Genomic DNA, 18,951 nt, shown 5'->3' with positions numbered 1-18,951 from the left:
CATCGTAGATTCCTCTCGACGTGCCGATTCCGGCTGCTGGTAGAAATAAGGATGGAGTGTACGTCCCGAGGTTCGATGGCTTGAAGTTCGTGGAGAGTCTGGTGACGGCGCATCGATAACGCTTGGAAGAAGAACATTCTTTCCTTGCTGCGTCGTGCGATTACATTTCTTCGCGGGAGCCTCTTGCTTGATGGAAGAGAAACATGTTCTTTCGTGTGTTTTCAATTTCCGTTGTTGTGATTGAATCTTCTACGGCAGCTGAATTTTGTTCATCCCAGTTGTGAACTGATTTGCATTATCTTCGATCTTTGATTCTTGCGTCAGTCGAATCCTAAATTTCAACACTGTTTGAGGAAATTATTCAACAATTTGGGGGGATTAGAAATCTCGAAAGAGCTCAATAAACCGCAGTCGGATCTTCAGTCTGAACGGTTGGGAGTGATTGTCGGATGAAATGTTGACCGTCCAGCTGTCAGGGACACGTGTACGCTCGTCCTTCATTTTGCTTATGTGGCAAATTGAACGGTGCTCACGCAGGGGGGCCGCCACGTGTCGGCGCATATTCCATTATGCCGCAGAGCAGCAGACCGGCTCTGGTGGCTGGAGAGCTCTCCGCCGTCCTTGTACGATGCGTTGTGCCAATAGGAGAATGCCACGTGTCGGTTGCCGTTCCGGTAACCCGCCGCTACAAATAGCAGCTCTCCCGTGGACTGGACTTCACTTCTGTCGAGGAAGTCCGCCGCTGGGGGCTTGCAAGCTGCTCCGGACTGGATCGTTGCCTTCCGATTCTCATTCCTAGGTAACCGATTTTCAAATGTTTGAAAGATTCAATGTCGCATAATCGACGGATCGTTCGATCGGTTTTTGTGATGCGATGAATCGTTTTGCTTCTTGAATTTCATCCGCTGTGGATCTGTTTTTGCTCTTCGATCTACGGCGCCTCGCTTTCTGCTTGCCGAATTTGTTCTGAGGATCTTTCACTCTGTCATGATCTCGTTTTGACCGCATTTCTTGCGAGTTTTTTGGTCCGTTTTATCACGATCTGTATTTTGAGGATTGTTTTCAAGAGTTTGCCACGTGTCGAGGACCTTTCCGCTCATCCACCGCTACGAGTAATTGTTCTCCCGTGCTCTCAAATTCACTTTCTGTCCGGGAAGTCCGCCGCACGGGGCTTACAAGCATCTCACTCCTTGGTATCTAGCTTTCAAATCTTTGAAACCGCATTTCTTTCACTTTGTTACACGATCAAGGGATCTTTCTATCGGTTTTATGTTTGATGGAGATCGTTTTGTTTTATCGGCTTTTCGATCTATGGCGCCTTGCTATGTCGAAAGTTTGCCATAATCTTGCTCTAACCGCATTCTTTGTCTGCTTCATTAAAATTCGCATGCCACGGCGAAAGATTTGGTCCGGTCCCTCTATACTTTACACTAAATATCTATCTCTCGTACCGTATTGTTCTTGCCGTCGGAAAACAAGTCTTTACGAGAGTCTTTGTACTGTCCCCGATCCAGCTCCATCTTCAGAGCGGTGAAAGCCTCGGGAATGGCATCAATCACACTTTCAAACGTCGTCTCGGGGAGTGCTCACGGAGCATGCGAAGGGGAGCGAAGGAAATCAGTGAGCAGGAGCTTAACTTGCCAGGGAATTCAGAAGAACGCATTTCTTGGGCTGCGAACGATCAACAATGTGGATTCGTTGCGATCATCGAGACTCTCAAAATCAAATCTCCCACGCGCTCTCAAGAAAGAAACCCGGTCCTCGGGATCCAAGAATCCTGGAGCCATCGTTTGTTCGGGTGGCAAGAACATAGTCTTTGTATCGACGGAAGTCGGCCCGTGGAGCAAGACAGGGGGATTGGGCGACGTCGTCGGTGGATTGCCTCCTGCTCTGGCCGTAAGTACAAAGTTCATCTTCTACTTTTATGTTTTGGCATCGGCAAAATTTAAGATTACGAGGCTTGCATTTTACAGAAACTTGGTCATCGCGTGATGACCGTATCCCCACGTTATGATCAATACAAGGACGCATGGGATACATCTGTTCTTCTCGAGGTAGATTCAGCTTTCTCACATAATTTTTCTTTAATTTATATATGCGTTTAGGACTGCATTCATCCCGTCCATGTAAATGATCAACTCAGCTGCAAGTCGCGGGAAAGTCGCACACTGTGCGTTTCTTCCACTGCCGGAAAAAGGGTGTTGATCGCGTTTTCATTGACCATCCTTTGTTCCTGGAGAAGGTGATTCTTCATTTTCCTGGTTAACTATCTTCGTTATAACATTAAAGTAAAATCATGAACCTTATATCCATTTTCTGTGTATCAAATCAAAAAATTTCAGGTGTGGGGCCAAACCGGAGGAAAACTCTACGGTCCTGTGGCTGGAGAAGATTATCAAGACAACCAGACTAGGTTTATGCTTCTCAGTCTTGTGAGTAGCTTGTTCCATCCAAGTAGCATACTCCCCAAATTAAGGAAGACTCATACTCCCCAAAAAATCATAAAACGTCTGTTATTTACAGGAAAATTCATTTTCTGGTGTCAGCTGTTGAATAATCTTACATGTACTATTTAAACATTTGTGTGTAGTTTCTGAAACCGTCCCTTTCTTGTTTGTTCCAGGCCGCGTTGGAAGCTCCTCGCATTCTCAATCTAAAGAGCAGCGGATCCGATGTTGGGCCTTACGGTACGCTTCAATGACCCATTTTTTAATCTCTTAGTGGGCCGTTGGGTAAGTTATATTCCTCCTAAAAACAGGGGAAGACGTCGTCTTCGTCTGCAACGACTGGCACACGGCCATTCTCCCCTGCTACCTGAAGACACTGTACAAACCACACGGCATTTACAAGAACGCAAAGGTACGTAGACTTGACAAGTGTTGGGGTAGTTGCGGCATCTGTCCCGTTATTTAACCTCATTTGCCATCCGTTCTGATCTCGGATCGGGAACGGAAACGGAACTCTTCCTGCCTTTCCGTCCCGCTCCCTCATTGGGTGCGGGTAATTTACATAGTTTATTACCGTTCTCCGTCATTATGTTCCGTCGTCCGTCCTATTGCCTTCATGAGAAGTACTTTGTTGGAATATTATAATATATATTTTTAGATCACTCTTCCCACGTGTTTTTGGAGAATTTTTATTACATGCCATGATTCTTCATTATAAACTATTGCGACCCACGTATATAACGCATCACTTGAATTTTGTTCGATTGCCAGGTGGCATTCTGCATCCACAACATTGCGTACCAGGGCAGATTTCCCCCCTCCGACTTTTCATCTCTCGGCCTCCCGGACAGCCTCAAGAGCTCCTTCGATTTCATGGACGGGTAATGAACTGTGCTACAAGCTATAGCTGATGGTGTTGATGTGAATAAAGAGTAATATACTGTTTAGTGCTTTCATTATTAGAGAATTGTATTCAAACTATAGCTGATGCTTAAAGATTGAAGCGCTTACCAACTGTGCTTAAAGCTATAGTTGATGGTGTTGATGTGAAATAAAGAGTACTATACTGTTTAATGCTTTTATCATCGCTGTGTAGATATCTGAAGCCAGTGAAAGGGAGGAAGATCAACTGGTTGCGGGCGGGGATCATAGAGTCAGACTTGGTGCTGACAGTCAGCCGGTACTATGCGGAAGAGCTGGTCTCGGGTGTGGCAAAGGGCGTGGAGCTGCACAGGGAGATCGCGGCCGCCAACATCGTGGGGATAGAGAACGGGATGGACGTGGAAGTGTGGAATCCGGCGACGGACAAGTTCATCTCCGCCAAGTATGACGCGAAGACGGTCCTCGAGGCGAAGCCTCTGAACAAGGAGGATGTGCAGGCCTCCCTCGGGCTGCCGGTTGATCCCTCTGCAATCCTCCTCGCCTTCATTGGAAGGCTGGAGGAGCAGAAGGGCTCAGACATCCTTGTTGAGGCCATCCCCAAGTTCCTCGCCAAGAACATCCAGATGGTTGTCCTCGTAAGTGCATCGTCACATCTATCCATCCATCCATCCATCCATCCATCCATTCGCCATAATGAGCTAATCCCATCAGCATTAACATCAACCGGTGACAGTTGATGGGATGTTGAATGTGATGTCAGTGTTTACTCTGTCTTCGGTTCTGTTGACGGGAACAAAACTAATCACAGTGTCCGGTAACTGATGACAGAAAGGTAAGCCCCGTTGTAATCATCTGTTAATCGCGCAGGGAACGGGGAAGAAGGCGATGGAGAAGCAGGCGAAGGCAATCGAGGAGGCGTACCCGGACAATGTGAGGGCGGTGGCCAAGTTCGACCCAGTACTGGCGCACAAGCTCTTCGCCGGCGCCGACCTCATGATCATCCCAAGCAGGTTCGAGCCGTGCGGCATCGTCCAGCTCCAAGCCATGAACTTCGGCACAGTACGCAACAATTCAACATACTTTTACGTAATTCTCTCACGGGGGGGAGGGATTTCTCATCGCGCTTGTTTCAGCCATCGCTGGTGACGAGCACGGGCGGGCTGGTGAACACCGTCGTCGACGGCGTCACCGGCTTCCACATGGGAGCCTTCAACATCGACGTAAGTTCAACCTACAAGCTCTTAAGAACTAATATACATTGAATATATTGCATTAACGCCGGTGAATGCTGACATGGCAGTGCGACGCGGTGGACCCGGCTGACGTGGAGGCGATCGTGACGGCAGTGGAGCAGGCGGCGGAGGTCTACGGCACGGCCCAGTTCGAGGGGATTATCCAGAATTGCATGGCGCAAGACCTCTCCTGGGAGGTTCGGTTCTCTTCTCAAACTGTCATAACCGTATTACCTACCAACTAAATTTCTCTAACTTGTGATATGCAGAAACCCGCTGAGAAGTGGGAACAGGTGCTAGTGAAGCTCATCAACAGCGAAGAGGAGACGAAGGCGGCCACCGCCTCGGAAGAACTCGTCACCACCGCTGTCACCGCCGTGACCGCATCCGCATAATCAGCACTGTCATGCTAGTTTCTCGCTAGATTGTGTGGATACTCTCTTCTCCAAATAAGAAATTCAAGGGTTGTTTCATTGCGAGAATCTGTGAATCTCTCCATTGATGAAGGACGATGGATAGAAGTAGATGCAAACTTAAAAATTAAGCAAAAAGGCTAAGTTGTCGTAGATAATAATGATTCACGAGTTTGGAGGAGAAAGAAACGAGAAACAAGAATGTGTGGCAAACTCTAAACGACGGACGGAGTGGACGGAGATCTCAGTCGAACAAGCTGAAGCCCATGTCGTCGTCGCTCTCTTCCTTGGGCTCCTCCTGAGAATCGATGGGCAATTAAAGGCGGATTAGAAAATGGGGAAATGAATTAGAGTCGCGGATGGAGTGAGATGGACGGAATTATACCTTCTTCTCTTCGACCGGCGCCGCGGCGGCAGCCGCTGCGGCACCGCCGCCGGCGGCCGAGGGGGCGGCGACCGCCACAGGAGCACCTCCTCCGCCTGCACAGACAGCCGACGACTTCGGTTGAGAAGTAGAGACGGATGACGCCAGATGTCAGACGGCAATTTTCGGTTAACCATCTGCTACATAGACTAGAATTCCGTTCCGTTCCGTTTTGCCAACAACCGATGACAGAACGGAACGGAACGGTAATGGACGGTGTGGGTGACGGATCGAAATCCGTCCACAGACCTTACAGATGATACTCGCCCGAGAATGAATCAACGACAGAATTATTTTCTCTTTTTTCTCAAGGCAATTGGATAATGTTCTTCGTCTTAGTCTTGGGTTCGAAGAAAAACGATTACAATGCACTATAACTCTACGGATAAAAATGTAGGGCGCCTGAGAGTGAAACCATGTAGTCAAATACATCCTTTGAAAATTGAATCTCAAACTCATGCTTCCAAGATTGAATTGTTCTCTCTTTTTTCAAGGCAGTCGGATAGAATTTTTCATCTTGGTCTTGGATTCGATGAAAAACGAAATAAATGCAACATAAATTGATTAATAGTTTCTTCTTAAACACGTAGGGCTGAAGAATAAATCCATGCAGGAAAATCCATAGCCTGAGGATAAATCCAAAACTCAAGCTTCAAAGATGGAATTAGTTTCTTCTTTTCCATGGCAGTCGGATTGAATTCTTCGGCGTAATCTTGGATTCAATGAAAAACGATATAACGCACGAAAACTCATAAAATAAACACGTAGGGTACCAAAGTAATCTTACCAGAGCCGACGTTTAGGATGAGATCCTCAACGCTTCTCTTCTCTAGCAACTTGGCGAACAAGGACGGCCAGAAAGAGTCTATCTTCACGTTCGCAGCCTTCACTAAAGTAGCGATCTTCTCCGCCTAATTCAAAAGGGACAAGGAAAACACTATTATTAAGAAGCCAGCAAAGGAACAGAAAATTACCAAGATATGATCGACAGGTATAAACGTAAATCATGATTGACAATCAAATCTGCAGAGAGATGGACACGCAGAGAGAATACCGTGATGGGAATGTTATCATCGTGAAGGATCAACGCCGCGTAGGTACAGGCGACCTCTGAAGACATTGTCGATTGACCTAAAAAAAACACCCAAAAGTAGAACCAAAATCAGTGATGCTTGAGCATACAATCAACATAGCAAACAAATCTGATAAAAAATAAAACAACAACCAAACGATTACTCACCTGCGAATCGAGCAAGGCGCGGAGAGACTCAGCACTTGAACTGGCGGCGATGGCAGAGAACTTGACCTAATATCGGAGGCGAGCTTTATATAGTTAGGGGTGGGGAGAGGGGACTGCTTCTTGGGCTATTTTTTGAGATTGGTCGGCCCAATAAAGTTAAGATAGTCCGAATTCGTTGACTTTGGGCCTAAAGAGCTTAAAAACGGCCCAATAACCTAACATGGATACTACGATAGGGGGCTAACGGGGCTTCTTCTCCAAAACTGTGTAACATCGTAGATAGACAAGATATAAAGTCAAGCTTCGAAAATTGACCTTTTTTTATTTCTCACGACAGAAAAAAATTACACACGGGGGACTAAAATTCCTCGGCGTTGACTCCGGTTAGAGTGAAAACGAGACCGCAGTCAACTCTGCGCCGCCGCCGACCCGCTGCCAGAGGCCTCCGCCTCCTGCATCGGCGTGTCACCGCTGTCGACTCTGCGGTAGAAGAGGACGTAGGCGGCGGACGTCCTCACCGAGTCGCCGTTGACCGGGGACACGTGGCTGTCGTCGAAGTGGTACCACCGGTTCTCCTTGGTCAACTGCACAAAAATTCAACCCCGTTGACCGACGACTCTCACGAAGAACGATGAGGAGCACTCGCCGAGGGATACCTTGGCGTAGGCGGTGTAATGGCCGCCGCCGAGGCCGCCGTAATGGTTGATGACGGCGTAGAGCTCGTAGGCCAGAGACTTGGGGCTGGTTGACTTGTTCATCACGTAAAGGCCGAGATCAAGATCCGTAACTGGGAAATTGACGAAGGTGTCGAGCTTGTTCTTCATGAACCGGTTGTACGAGAAGCGCTTCAGATGGATGACGAGTATCTCCGGCAGCCGCCACAGGTCCAGCTTCTTCGTCGCCTGCCTGTGCTTCTTGCACCCGGGGCAGTACCTGCCAGAAAACACAATTTTAAATAATAAATACAAAGGATTAAAAAGTTTTTTACTTTTTTTTTTCTGATTTTGATCTTACCACATGTCGTCGGGGCCCAGCGGCTCCTCCCTCAGGAAAGCTTCGAGGCAGGAGAAGAGGTTGACGCCCTCCTGCCGCGTCTTCTTGGCGAAGAACCCGGTGTGCTTATAAACCTCAGGAAGATCATCCAGGAAGCTTAGATCGTATGAACCCTGCTCTTTCTCTGTCCAGTCGAGAAAGATTTTTACGCGCTTGGCGGCCCCGGACGAGGAATCCCTGAAGGAGTTCCTGTCCTCGGCGCCCGCGAGCTCAAAGCTGGGAACTGCGTCATTTTCGTCTTCGTCTTCGTCTTCGTCGTCTTCTTCCCGGGCGTGGCCATTTTCCCGCTCTTTGCTGCTTCTGGAGACGAACTTAGCCGATTTCCCTCGGAAAAGCGGCGATAGAACCACGCCTGCCGCTGCCCGAATGCCAGCAGTATCTACTGCGCCTTCGGGAAGGCACGCCACGAGTGGCGTTCCGAACAACCTGCATTGACTCTAGGTCAAACCATGACTGAAATGTGAAAAATGTACTGAAAGTTCGAGGAAGTTGAACAGAGCTGACCGATCTTTCTTCCTGTGAGTTATCTCCAGCCTCGTTGACTTCTCCTGCTTCGAAGGAAGCCTGTACGCCACCAGATGATCTTCATCCTTGATGTGGGTTAACGGTAACAGAGGCCTTTCGTAGTATCTATGTATCCGGTGATTGAGTACCTGTAGAAAAACGTAATCAAATATCATTATAGAACTCAGGTTGTGCGAAAATTAAATCTAAAAAGACCTTGTTTATACCTCGACGAGAATTAATTCCTCGTTTTGACTCAAGCAGCAGGCAATCCCAATGGCCTGAAGGAGGTCCCTGCAGGAGCCCTGCTTTGGCACCGTTACTGTGGTCGGAATAGGAAGGCGGCTGCCGTCGCTGTAGACGACGGTGGCGGTAATTGTTCGGGTGACGGATGACGGCAGCGGCAGCGACAAGTACATGAACGGATCAAATGTCACGGAAACCTTGCTGCATGTTGGACAAACCAGAGTTGACTTGTACTGACCCTGCGAGCATAGTTAACTAGTCAGGTTTTTGATTTTAGAACCAAAAAAAAAAATTACGAAATAAAAAATTATATTTAAAAGCTCACTTGGCACACGTCCACGATGATAGAATCATTACGGGCTTTATGATTTCTCCAGCACTCATCAGCAAATTCCTCATCTGGACGGCCATTTGCACTTTTAGCCTCGATGTAAGGCTTATTTTTTACACGATTTAAATCTTCATGCAGCCCGTCGAGTAAAAACGCGAGCAATTCCTGAAGAGAAAAAAATCGTAAACAGATGTAACCCTAAAATTCCTGAACAGAAGCATGTTAGAAAGTTAACGCGGAGATAATGGAAATGAAAGAGATTTTTAACCTGGGAATCATGCTGGTTGTACCCACTAAATTGAGGGGCAAACCGCGCGAGCTTTCCTTTAAATAAACGGGGCGCGACAGAAATGCCACTGGAGGACCACAGTTGTCGAAGCAGGTCCCCGAATGCAATTGCAAGCTCTCCCTAAATACATTGGTTAGATACAAAATAAAATGATAATTTAAAAAACTTAATGCTTACTTGCATTCCCAAGGGATTGCTCTTGTTGATCTCAAATGTAAAATCACCCAAGAAATATTCAACCAGCTGCGGCGTATGCACTAAGCACTGAATAGCACTATTCATGAAGCAAGTGTTTCCTAGATTAAGCAATCCAGTGAGGCCCCCAGAATCAACTTTCGAAGAAGAAGAACTTGACGAATCTCTCTGAGTGTCAGAGCTCCACAACCCTGAACTCGATTCCTGTGCCAAATCAGGGAGAGACCCGGTCGAATAACGGTTTGAAACCGTGGGACCTCCAGCAATTGTAATGGAGGACCTTTGAGGTTCGATCGGAGCCAAAGCTAGCCTATTGCCTGTTGAATCCATTTGACCACTGCCCAAAGAAATTCCATCACCGAGCTCCTCTATAAGAATCTGCAATTTTCGTGAGAAAAAAGTCCTATTATGCTTTCAAGATCTGGGAAGAAGTATAAAATCCATATAAAGTAAAGCTTTAGCAAGAGATCAAAAGGACAGAGGCATATAATCCTCTGCACTGCAAAGTCAAATTATGTACATACATAAACATATATATCAAAAGACAAGAGCAAAGACTCTTTTGATCAAGTGTAAAGGGAAAAATTCATTCAGGAAGGCATTTAGAATGCGTCTAACCTTGAACAGGGTTACCAACAGTCATAGAAAGCTACAAAGGCAGCCTCAGATTTCTTAGGCAAGTTTAAAGTAGAACTTTTGAAATACATATCACATTGTTAATCACGAGCACAACAGCTACAATCAGTAACAAAATAAGTGTAGATCAGAAAAGATATTTACCTCCTGACCCGATGACAGCAGAACCTCTTCTAGAGATTCATCCGTTTCACTCAAAAGTTTCTGCTTTGTTTGGTTGAAGTAATCCCAAATTCTGATCTGAGGAAAGAGAAAATCCATAAGTCTTGGTCAACGACGGACAGACAACAATGTCTATACCATTAACACTATGTTGAAGGAATTGAACAAACCTTGGACCGGCCCAATTTGAAGAGTTCACAGATCCTGTCATACAATTCGTTTACACGCGCCTGGAAATGTCACATAACTAGGTTATAATACCATATTAATGAATGTGAGTACCTAATGGATAATAACTTCAGTTCTCTAGTCATCAGTATACTGCTAATCTGAATCCAAGAATAGAAAAATAGTTGAAGGAATTCAACATCATTTTGATAAGAACCCGTGAGTTCTTATCTGGGAGAGGAGAAGGGAGGCAGAAGATGCCGCCGGAACAGTCTTTGATAAGAGGTGAAATACTGTACTTTGGTAAGAGGAGAGGAGAGGCGAGACCCTGGTGGAATGGACAATGCTCAGGGAAGGATCACCGGCAGGATGGACATTGCTCAGAGGAGACAGAGGAAACAATATTGATTAAACTTCTTCGTCTGCCTTTCCAAGTGGAGTTCCACAGCTATTTAAAGGGGGAGACCCTAAAACATAAACTAACGAAAATCCGACCCCATCAAATGCAAAATTATGAGAAGAACCCTAGGCACGATCGGGGATAGTATTACATTTTTAATACAGACAATATTTGAATTTCATTTTCTTTTAGACACAGAAAAGAAAAATTGCCACAAGGATTGGCAAGAGCACATCAGCCGCTGCTTGTTCACGAATAGACAATGAATCACAAAGAATGTAAATAAACACGAATTACCTTCTTACTAATGTATATAGTCCTTGGGGAAGTTTTTTTGGGATGTATTATTCTCAAGCACAAAAGGTACACCTCCACCGATAATTCCCTATTATTTTGGCCCCGGGAAATCAATTTTCGCACAATTGTCGGCCCGCCACCATACCTGAACAGAAAAGGAGCAGCAGCAGAAGGCAAATTAACACGCAATGTTCACTTCTGCCTGCATGGATCCCAAATGCACTAAAATGTAGAGTAAAATAAAACATATGTCTTATGCTTCGAATATATTACTTCAGCAATAAGATATTGGATTATCATTGAATGCTAAAAAATATTCGCCCCAAACTCATATGTAGAATTGTTAGCTATACAGGCCCATTGGGTCCATAAAGATCTACGACCGTTGGACTCCTATGGTTACGAGATGACCGTTGGTGTCCAACGGTCATCTCTCTTTGTCTAAGAGGCTATAAAAGCCAATGTAACTTCTCTTGTAATTATTGAGTTGTTCTTTGATGGTTATAAAAATTATTCTATTTTGTTCACGATCATTCTTTTCTTCAAAGTTCCTTCCACAAACTCACATGGTATCAGAGCACCTTCGAGACAGTTTCGTTTCGGAAGGGTAAAGAAAAAAAAAAGGGGTCGTGGAAAAAACAGTCGATCGGAGCTCTTCCCGCAGAGATCACCTTGGCGAAGATCACCTCGGCGAAGATCACCGCGGAAAGGGAACCACACCTCGGCGAAGATCATCTCGAATCGGGTCAGTAGCTCGATTTCTTTTCTACTGCTTCGACGGAAATCATTCTTTCTTTAGTCGTGGAACTATCCTCGGCATTCTTCGGTGATTTCTGTTGCAAATATGACCCGGGAACTATCCTCGGCGATTTTGCAACTTCTGCGACTTCCGCGATTTCGCGATTTCCTCGACAGGATCGTATTGGTGGGCCGTATTCATTCGGTGACCACTCCTCTCTTCAAGAAGAGTCTCAACGTCAAAGTTCTTCAAATTGGGTGCCATATCCATTCGGCAGGTTTTCTTGACTGCAGGCCGTATTCATTTGGCGCGTGGATTTTTTTTAGCAGTGTTCATCAATTATTCTTTGGCTGGTAATTGGTTATTCGTCCAAGCTTTGTTCACCAGCTGTTAAGAATGGGAGGGAAATCCAAATCCAAGATTCTGGAGAGGGAATTGGAGACCTCAATATCTATGATTAAGGAGGCAGACAGTATAATCCAGAACAGGTTGATATTACCCGATCTGGATATGAAGTATAACGGGATCAATGGGCAGAAATGGGTGACTCTTGCTCAAAGGTCCCTTAAAGCTGCATATTTGGGCAGACATCTAACTGAAAATGCTCCTTCAGAAGATGATCGAAAACTGTATATTTGGGAGTCGGAAGAGGCGTTCATTGTTAACTGGATGATAAGAAATATGGAAGAAGAACAAAGAGATGACTACCTTCTTATAGATTGTGTTCGTGATCTATGGGAAGAGATAAATAAATCGTGTGCAGAGACCCATAGTGACTTCCGCGTTTTCGCCCTACGGGAACAGGAAAGGACACTGAAGCAAAGCAGTATGACCATATCCTCATATTCAGCAAAGCTCAAGGCTATTCGGAGGGAATTAGATCTTCTCTGGCCCACTGGGGACAAGAATTCACCATCCTATCTCCGAGAAGTAAAGTTCAGAACACTCACTTTTCTGATGGGTTTAAATCCAGAATATGAAAATTTACGGAGTCAACTATTACACCGAGAAAGATTTCCGACACTAGCAGAAGCCATCTCCGAACTGCAAGGAGCAGAACGTCGGAGAAAATTGACAAACAAAGATGAAGAACCCACTACCCCTGCCTCTGTAGCTCACCTAGCTAAAAAGGGTGAGCCACGGAATAATTCAAGCTCTACGGCACCTCCTCCACCGACTCCTAAAGCGACTCCAAAGGAAGGTAATCCATCAGAAACGCTTGTCTGTGGCTATTGCAGGAAGGAAGGCCACGTGAAAAAGGATTGCAGGAAGTTGGCCTGGAAGGAGGAGCAGATCCGAAAAGGTCTCTGGGTTCCCAGAGACCAGAAAAAGGCATATATTGCAAGTGAAGGGGGAGATCCCTCCACCAAGAAGAACAATGATGGAGGCGAAATTCAAAAACTCATTCAATATGAGATGAATAAAATTCTCCAGAAGATAAGCTCAACATCATTGGCCAGATCAGGTGCGCACTTTGCCTTCACTACTTACAATAATATTAGCCCTATAACATCATTTTGGCTTTTGGATTCAGGGGCGACAGATCACATGTCACCCCAAAGATCCCTCTTTAAGTCATACGACTTAGTTTCAAGTGATCATAAGGTTTTCACTGCTAATGGTGGGATTATAAAAGTTGAAGGAAAAGGGACCATTTTGATCAAAGGAGTACTACTAAGGAATGTTTTACACGTACCTGAATTAAAAACAAACTTACTTTCCCTGACACAGTTAGTACTTGATACTGGTTGGAGATTTACCCTCAACTCCGATTCCTGTTTTCTGTGCATAAAGGACACCGGGAAGAAGATTTCGTCTGTTAGACAGGAAGGGGGGCTTCTTCTACTAGACGACCTAGAGAAGGATGATAGCCAAAAGGTGGTCTACAACACCATGAGTGAAGAACGGATCATCCTCCTCCATCGGCGACTAGGACATCCTTCATTTTCTCTTTTGAAACATGTGTACCCCAACTTGTTTAAGGGGATCATTGTTGACAATCTCATTTGTGAGTCTTGCCAATTTGCTAAACACAAAAGAGCTGTGTTTCCTGCCTCAAATCATCGATCTTCTGCTGCATTTGAGTGTATTCATAGTGATGTCTGGGGGCCTTGTTCCATCACTGGTCTCTTCCAGCACAGGTGGTTTATTTTGTTTGTGGATGATTTCACTAGATATACGTGGGTATATCTACTGAAATCCAAATCTGAGGTCCCATCCGTCATTACCCTTTTTTGCGAGATGATTAGTACTCAGTTTGGAAAAAAAGTAAGAATGCTAAAGACCGATAATGCTAAAGAATATTTCTCCGGAGAAGTAAAAACGTATCTAGGAGAAAAGGGAATTGTGCATCAATCCTCGTGTGTCAACACCCCTCAGCAGAATGGTCTCACTGAAAGGAAAATTGGCCATATTATGTCTGCAGCCAGAGCCCTCTTATTTCAAGGAAACTGTCCCAAGCACTATTGGAGCGAAGCAGTCACCACGGCCACACACCTTATAAATCGCACTGCATCTAGAACATTGAATTTTTCTGCCCCTATTGATATTATGTCTTCTGAATTTCCTCATGTATGTCTAAGGACTAATCTTCCAGCCAAGATATTTGGTTGTACTGTATATGTACATGCTCACCATGCAGGGAAATTGGATCCCAGGGCTCTCAAGTGTTTGTTCCTGGGTTATTCATCTACTCAAAAGGGGTACCGATGTTATCACCCTAGCTCAAAGCGACTCTACATCACAGCAGATACTTCTTTTGATGAAGCAAGGATGTTTTATGATTCCGAGAGCAGGCTGGATGGAAATCTTGATTCTGTACTTCGGGAGCCTGGCGACAATGGGAGTCAGGAAACCCATGTATCACCTGATATGGGTCAGCATCATCTTGCAGATCAGTCCTTCAGTCCTATTCAGGAGGAGGAACGGCCTGATGTCTCAGATAGCATTCCAAGAACTGAAGAAACAGTTTATGAGGATATTCCCAACAACAGTGGCTGGTCGATTGCCGTGAGCAAGGGTGTTCGGGCATGCACACAGACCAAGCGGTACCCAGTTGGCAACTATGTTTCATATACTCAGCTCTCTCCAGAGTATAATAAGATAATTCACGCCCTTATGACCGTATCAGTTCCTACTTCAGTCAAAGAAGCTATGTCATCCACTGAATGGAGGAGGGCCATGGATGAGGAAATGGAAGCGCTTGAGAGAAATGGTACATGGCAAATGGGTCCTCTCCCAGCCGGGAAAAAGGTTGTCGGCAGCCGATGGGTCTTTACTATTAAGTATCATTCCGACGGCTCAATCGCAAGATACAAGGCTCGATTAGTTGCTCGAGGGTATACTCAGTCATACGGTATTAATTATAATGAAACCTTTGCCCCATTTGCCAAGTTAAATACAGTTCGAGTCTTAATTGCCTTAGCAGCTTTATTTGATTGGAAGTTGTATCAATATGATGTCAAGAATGCGTTCTTACATGGCGAGTTGGAAGAAGAGGTGTATATGTCACCACCTCCTGGATACTCTATTTGGCCGACGTATGTCATCTCAAGAAGTCTTTATATGGTCTCAAGCAGTCACCTCGTGCCTGGTTTGGAAAATTCTCCAAAACCATGCTTTCTGCTGGCTTCTTTCAGAGTGAAGGAGATCATACTCTATTCATCAAGCATAGTTCAACAGGGAAGTTAGCCATCCTTATTGTATACGTCAACGACATTATTATTACGGGAAATGATGTGGATGAAATCAGGAGTCTTGAAGCACATCTCACTAACTCATTTGATATTAAAGCACTCGGCCTCCTTACCTACTTCTTGGGGATTGAAGTGGCCTATTCTAAGACGGGGATTATATTGTCACAACATAAATACATCCTGGATCTATTGCGGGAAACAGGTAAGTTGGATTGTCGTCCAGCTGCTACTCCTGTCGACATCAACGTTAAGTTAAAAGCCGAACAGCATGACAAAGATGCCCCAGTAATCAAGACGTTTTTTCAGAGACTTATTGGACGGTTGTTATATCTCAACCATACTCGTCCGGATATCGCCTTTGCTGTTAATTCACTGAGTCAGTTTATGGGTGACCCCCGTGAGTCACACCAAAGAGCAGCCGATCAAATCCTTGCTTATCTTAAAGGCCCTATTGGGCAAGGTCTACTGTTTCAAAAAGGAGGAGAACCCGGTGTCGTTCTCTATACTGATTCTGATTATGCTGGCTCGTTTGAGAACAGTCGGTCCACATCAGGCTATTGCAGCTTTATTGGGGGTAATCTGGTTACATGGCGCAGTAAGAAGCAGAAAGAAGTTTCCCTCTCAAGTGCTGAGGCTGAACTCCGTGCCTTGAAGAAGGGTGTTTGTGAGGGCATGTGGCTCAAAGACATTTTACAAGATTTACATCTATTTCCTGGGACGGGGATCCACCTTTATTCTGACAGTAAATCGGCCATCGCCATGGCGAAGAATCCCGTCCAACATGAACGGACCAAGCATGCCCGAGTCGCGCGACACTACATCAAGCAAAGCATTGATGATGGGTTTATAGTTCCCCACTACATACCCACTCTGGAACAAGTTGCTGACGTCTTCACCAAGGGTCTCCCCGGTCCACATTTCCAAACGATGGTGTCCAAGTTGGGCATGTTCAACATCTATACCCAACTTGAGGGGGGGTGTTAGCTCTACAGGCCCATTGGGTCCATAAAGATCTACGACCGTTGGACTCCTATGGTTACGAGATGACCGTTGGTGTCCAACGGTCATCTCTCTTTGTCTAAGAGGCTATAAAAGCCAATGTAACTTCTCTTGTAATTATTGAGTTGTTCTTTGATGGTTATAAAAATTATTCTATTTTGTTCACGATCATTCTTTTCTTCAAAGTTCCTTCCACAAACTCACAAGAATAGAATTTGCTTCAATAGAAAAAAGATTCAATAGTGACCATTAAATATGTTTAAAAATTGGATTCACAGGGTGTTCAGCAAAAAAGGCAGTTGAAATTCTATATTTGCGCACATGATCACTGGTGACTGGATTGAGGAGGGGAAAGAAAGAAAGAGACTTGTCCGAAAATTCCTGTGATGGTGTTCATACATAAAAGAAATAGAACATACGGTGTATTCTCCTCCGCTAAGTCTCTTAACGCTCACTCAGAATAAGAAATAAGACGTTGTGAAAAAGTAATTGATAATCCAAAAGTCTAATTAACCATGATGATTAAAAAGGGATCATAAGATGGAGGATGATTACCATTCTTTGAGCTTCTTCCAAACATCGAGGGGGACCAAAATGTAATCAATTTGTTCAATCAATCCTTCCCGGAGAGTCAACTCATCTTTTTCGTCGTCCATTTCGCTCGACAACAATTCCGAGTTATCAATCTGCCCGGGACGAATGGACTCAGCCAATGGGGCCTGAGCCAACAGCCCAGAAGACTCGTCTAGTCCCACATAGTCTTTCCACCCATTCCACCACCTAGATAATGCGAGAGGAGGAAAAACTGTCAGAAACCAACGATTATCACCTTATCGATAAGTTTTTTTTTTTGGAAGAAAAACAATGTGCCCCATCCAGAATGTATTCTAGTCGCCCTAAAAATCACCATTGACCATTAGAGCATGTTCAAGGATTCTACAAGAAACTTGCTAAAATAAAGTCCTGATAAGGAGACGAGTACAGAAATAAAAACTTCATGTGAATGGATCCAATACGCAAATCAAAGTCAGTTCCAACTAAGGGGAAGCGGATACCTGCAGATATATTGAATCGGCATTTCTTACACGATACAGAAGATAAGACCCGGAAGAGGGGAGTCATCATACATTATGTGACAATTCTTTATAACGGGACGCGTCAACAAGGTTTATCAATGTAAGTCCGCAAATCACAAATGTTCGAAGCGGAAACAATAACTGGTTGCCAACTCGAAGAGCCAAGTAATCAACAACGGTCGAAGCGAAACAATTCTGTGTAAATTTCGTGGCCGGCCTGCTTCTAAACATTTGACAATCGAAATAGCTGACTGTCGCGGAACACAAGGTAAGCATGCATTTTCCGTACGAAAGGTTTTCATTCCCAAAGCCTGATCTGATCTCCGCGAGATCATCAACCACGTCGCATCCATGGAACAGAAAAGGATCACTCGCCAATCTTGGAACACCAAAACCGATCACAAAACAGGAGCAAGAAATTTCACTTACGTGGCAGAAACAAGACAGTACTGATCTCCTTCCTTGCGATTCGACGAGGCGGCGCGCTCCAGCAGCTGGATAGCGCGTCTCTCCTCCTCCGGCGTGAGAGGAAGGCAACTATCGTCGCTGAGGAAGCCAATTGATCTCGGAATCGTCATCCCTGAGGTCCTCTAGGGTTCAGCAATTCATCGAACATGCAAAATCTCCGCGAAAAACAGCAACGGAACTCGATTCCGGAAACCCTAGCCCGATCGAAGCCAGATACCAAAACGAAGCGCGATCGAAGGCGGAAATCACAAAGAGTCGAGCAGCTCCGCTCCGCCGATGCTGTAGATTTCTTGGGAGGAGGAAAATCTCCTGACCAGCTTGCCTATCAACCCCTTCTCCAACTCCGAGATGAAAGAACAAGCCCGAGATTTCCCCCTTTCTCTCCCCCTTCCCTTTCCTTTCCTTTTTATCGCCCTCCGTGGACCCCACCGTTCAAGCTTCTCCCACCACTCTCTTCTCTCTTACCCTATTTCCTCCTGTTTGACTTCCGTCTCTTTCTACAACAAGTCAAACTTCCCGGATGACGATACTGACTCGTCATCGTCTCCCCTTCCCCGGTCAACGTCATCGGACCATGATGATGACATCGACGAGGACACCTTAATCCTCATTGCTAACCAAAGATGACGAGCCATCATTAGGCCTCAGTAGGATGGCCATGACGAGCCATCACTGATCCTCACCAAGATGATGATATCGAGCCATCACTAGTCCTCGCCAGGATGGCCATGAAGAGCCATCAATAGTCTGCAATGACGAGCCATCACTAGTCCTCGCGGGGACGACGATAACAAACCCTCATTAGTCCTCATCATTAGTACTAAATGGGATGATGATGATGACGACTAATAAATAGTCCTCACAAGGGTTGGACATTTAGGATGAGGACCGGATTATTTGGACAAAGTTGAGACCATAGGTCCTCCGGTTTCAGGTGGATCGTTTGGACAAACAGGATGATGTAGCATTGAAGCCCATTTTTTGAGGCACATTAGCAAAATTAGCAACTAGAGACTAAGAAGGAGACTCTTCTAGAACTGACATGATCGTCAAAA

General features: G+C 45.3%; 3 protein-coding genes across 3 annotated transcripts; 1 reads left to right on the top strand and 2 right to left on the bottom strand.

Annotated features, from left to right (window-relative positions):
• Positions 1-644: 644 nt before the first annotated feature.
• GBSS1 (UDP-Glycosyltransferase superfamily protein) lies at positions 645-5,043 on the top strand. Its single transcript, XM_078592261.1, has 13 exons — positions 645-799; positions 1,515-1,896; positions 1,974-2,054; positions 2,144-2,242; positions 2,343-2,432; positions 2,624-2,687; positions 2,759-2,859; positions 3,219-3,328; positions 3,544-3,964; positions 4,197-4,388; positions 4,463-4,549; positions 4,630-4,758; positions 4,831-5,043. The coding sequence occupies exons 2-13, from the start codon at positions 1,546-1,548 to the stop codon at positions 4,954-4,956; spliced, it is 1,851 nt and encodes a 616-aa protein (XP_078448387.1). The 5' UTR covers positions 645-799; positions 1,515-1,545; the 3' UTR covers positions 4,957-5,043.
• A 32-nt stretch (positions 5,044-5,075) lies between these two features.
• Positions 5,076-6,766, bottom strand: LOC144716971 (large ribosomal subunit protein P1-like). The gene is made up of 5 exons (XM_078592262.1): positions 6,639-6,766; positions 6,453-6,529; positions 6,186-6,309; positions 5,360-5,454; positions 5,076-5,272 (listed from the first exon to the last, which is right to left on the bottom strand). The coding sequence occupies exons 2-5, from the start codon at positions 6,516-6,518 to the stop codon at positions 5,219-5,221; spliced, it is 339 nt and encodes a 112-aa protein (XP_078448388.1). The 5' UTR covers positions 6,519-6,529; positions 6,639-6,766; the 3' UTR covers positions 5,076-5,218.
• A 163-nt stretch (positions 6,767-6,929) lies between these two features.
• Positions 6,930-18,288, bottom strand: LOC144716968 (ubiquitin carboxyl-terminal hydrolase 9-like). Its single transcript, XM_078592260.1, has 13 exons — positions 17,858-18,288; positions 16,908-17,132; positions 10,920-11,064; positions 10,225-10,284; positions 10,037-10,132; positions 9,239-9,634; positions 9,041-9,181; positions 8,767-8,937; positions 8,423-8,680; positions 8,196-8,344; positions 7,653-8,117; positions 7,295-7,571; positions 6,930-7,222 (listed from the first exon to the last, which is right to left on the bottom strand). The coding sequence occupies exons 1-13, from the start codon at positions 18,004-18,006 to the stop codon at positions 7,046-7,048; spliced, it is 2,709 nt and encodes a 902-aa protein (XP_078448386.1). The 5' UTR covers positions 18,007-18,288; the 3' UTR covers positions 6,930-7,045.
• Positions 18,289-18,951: the final 663 nt, after the last annotated feature.

The sequence above is a fragment of the Wolffia australiana genome, chromosome 2 (assembly GCF_029677425.1).
Source record: "Wolffia australiana isolate 7733 chromosome 2, ASM2967742v1".
In the NCBI taxonomy this organism is placed as follows: Eukaryota; Viridiplantae; Streptophyta; class Magnoliopsida; order Alismatales; family Araceae; genus Wolffia; species Wolffia australiana.
This window is presented reverse-complemented; position numbering and strand designations above follow the sequence as displayed.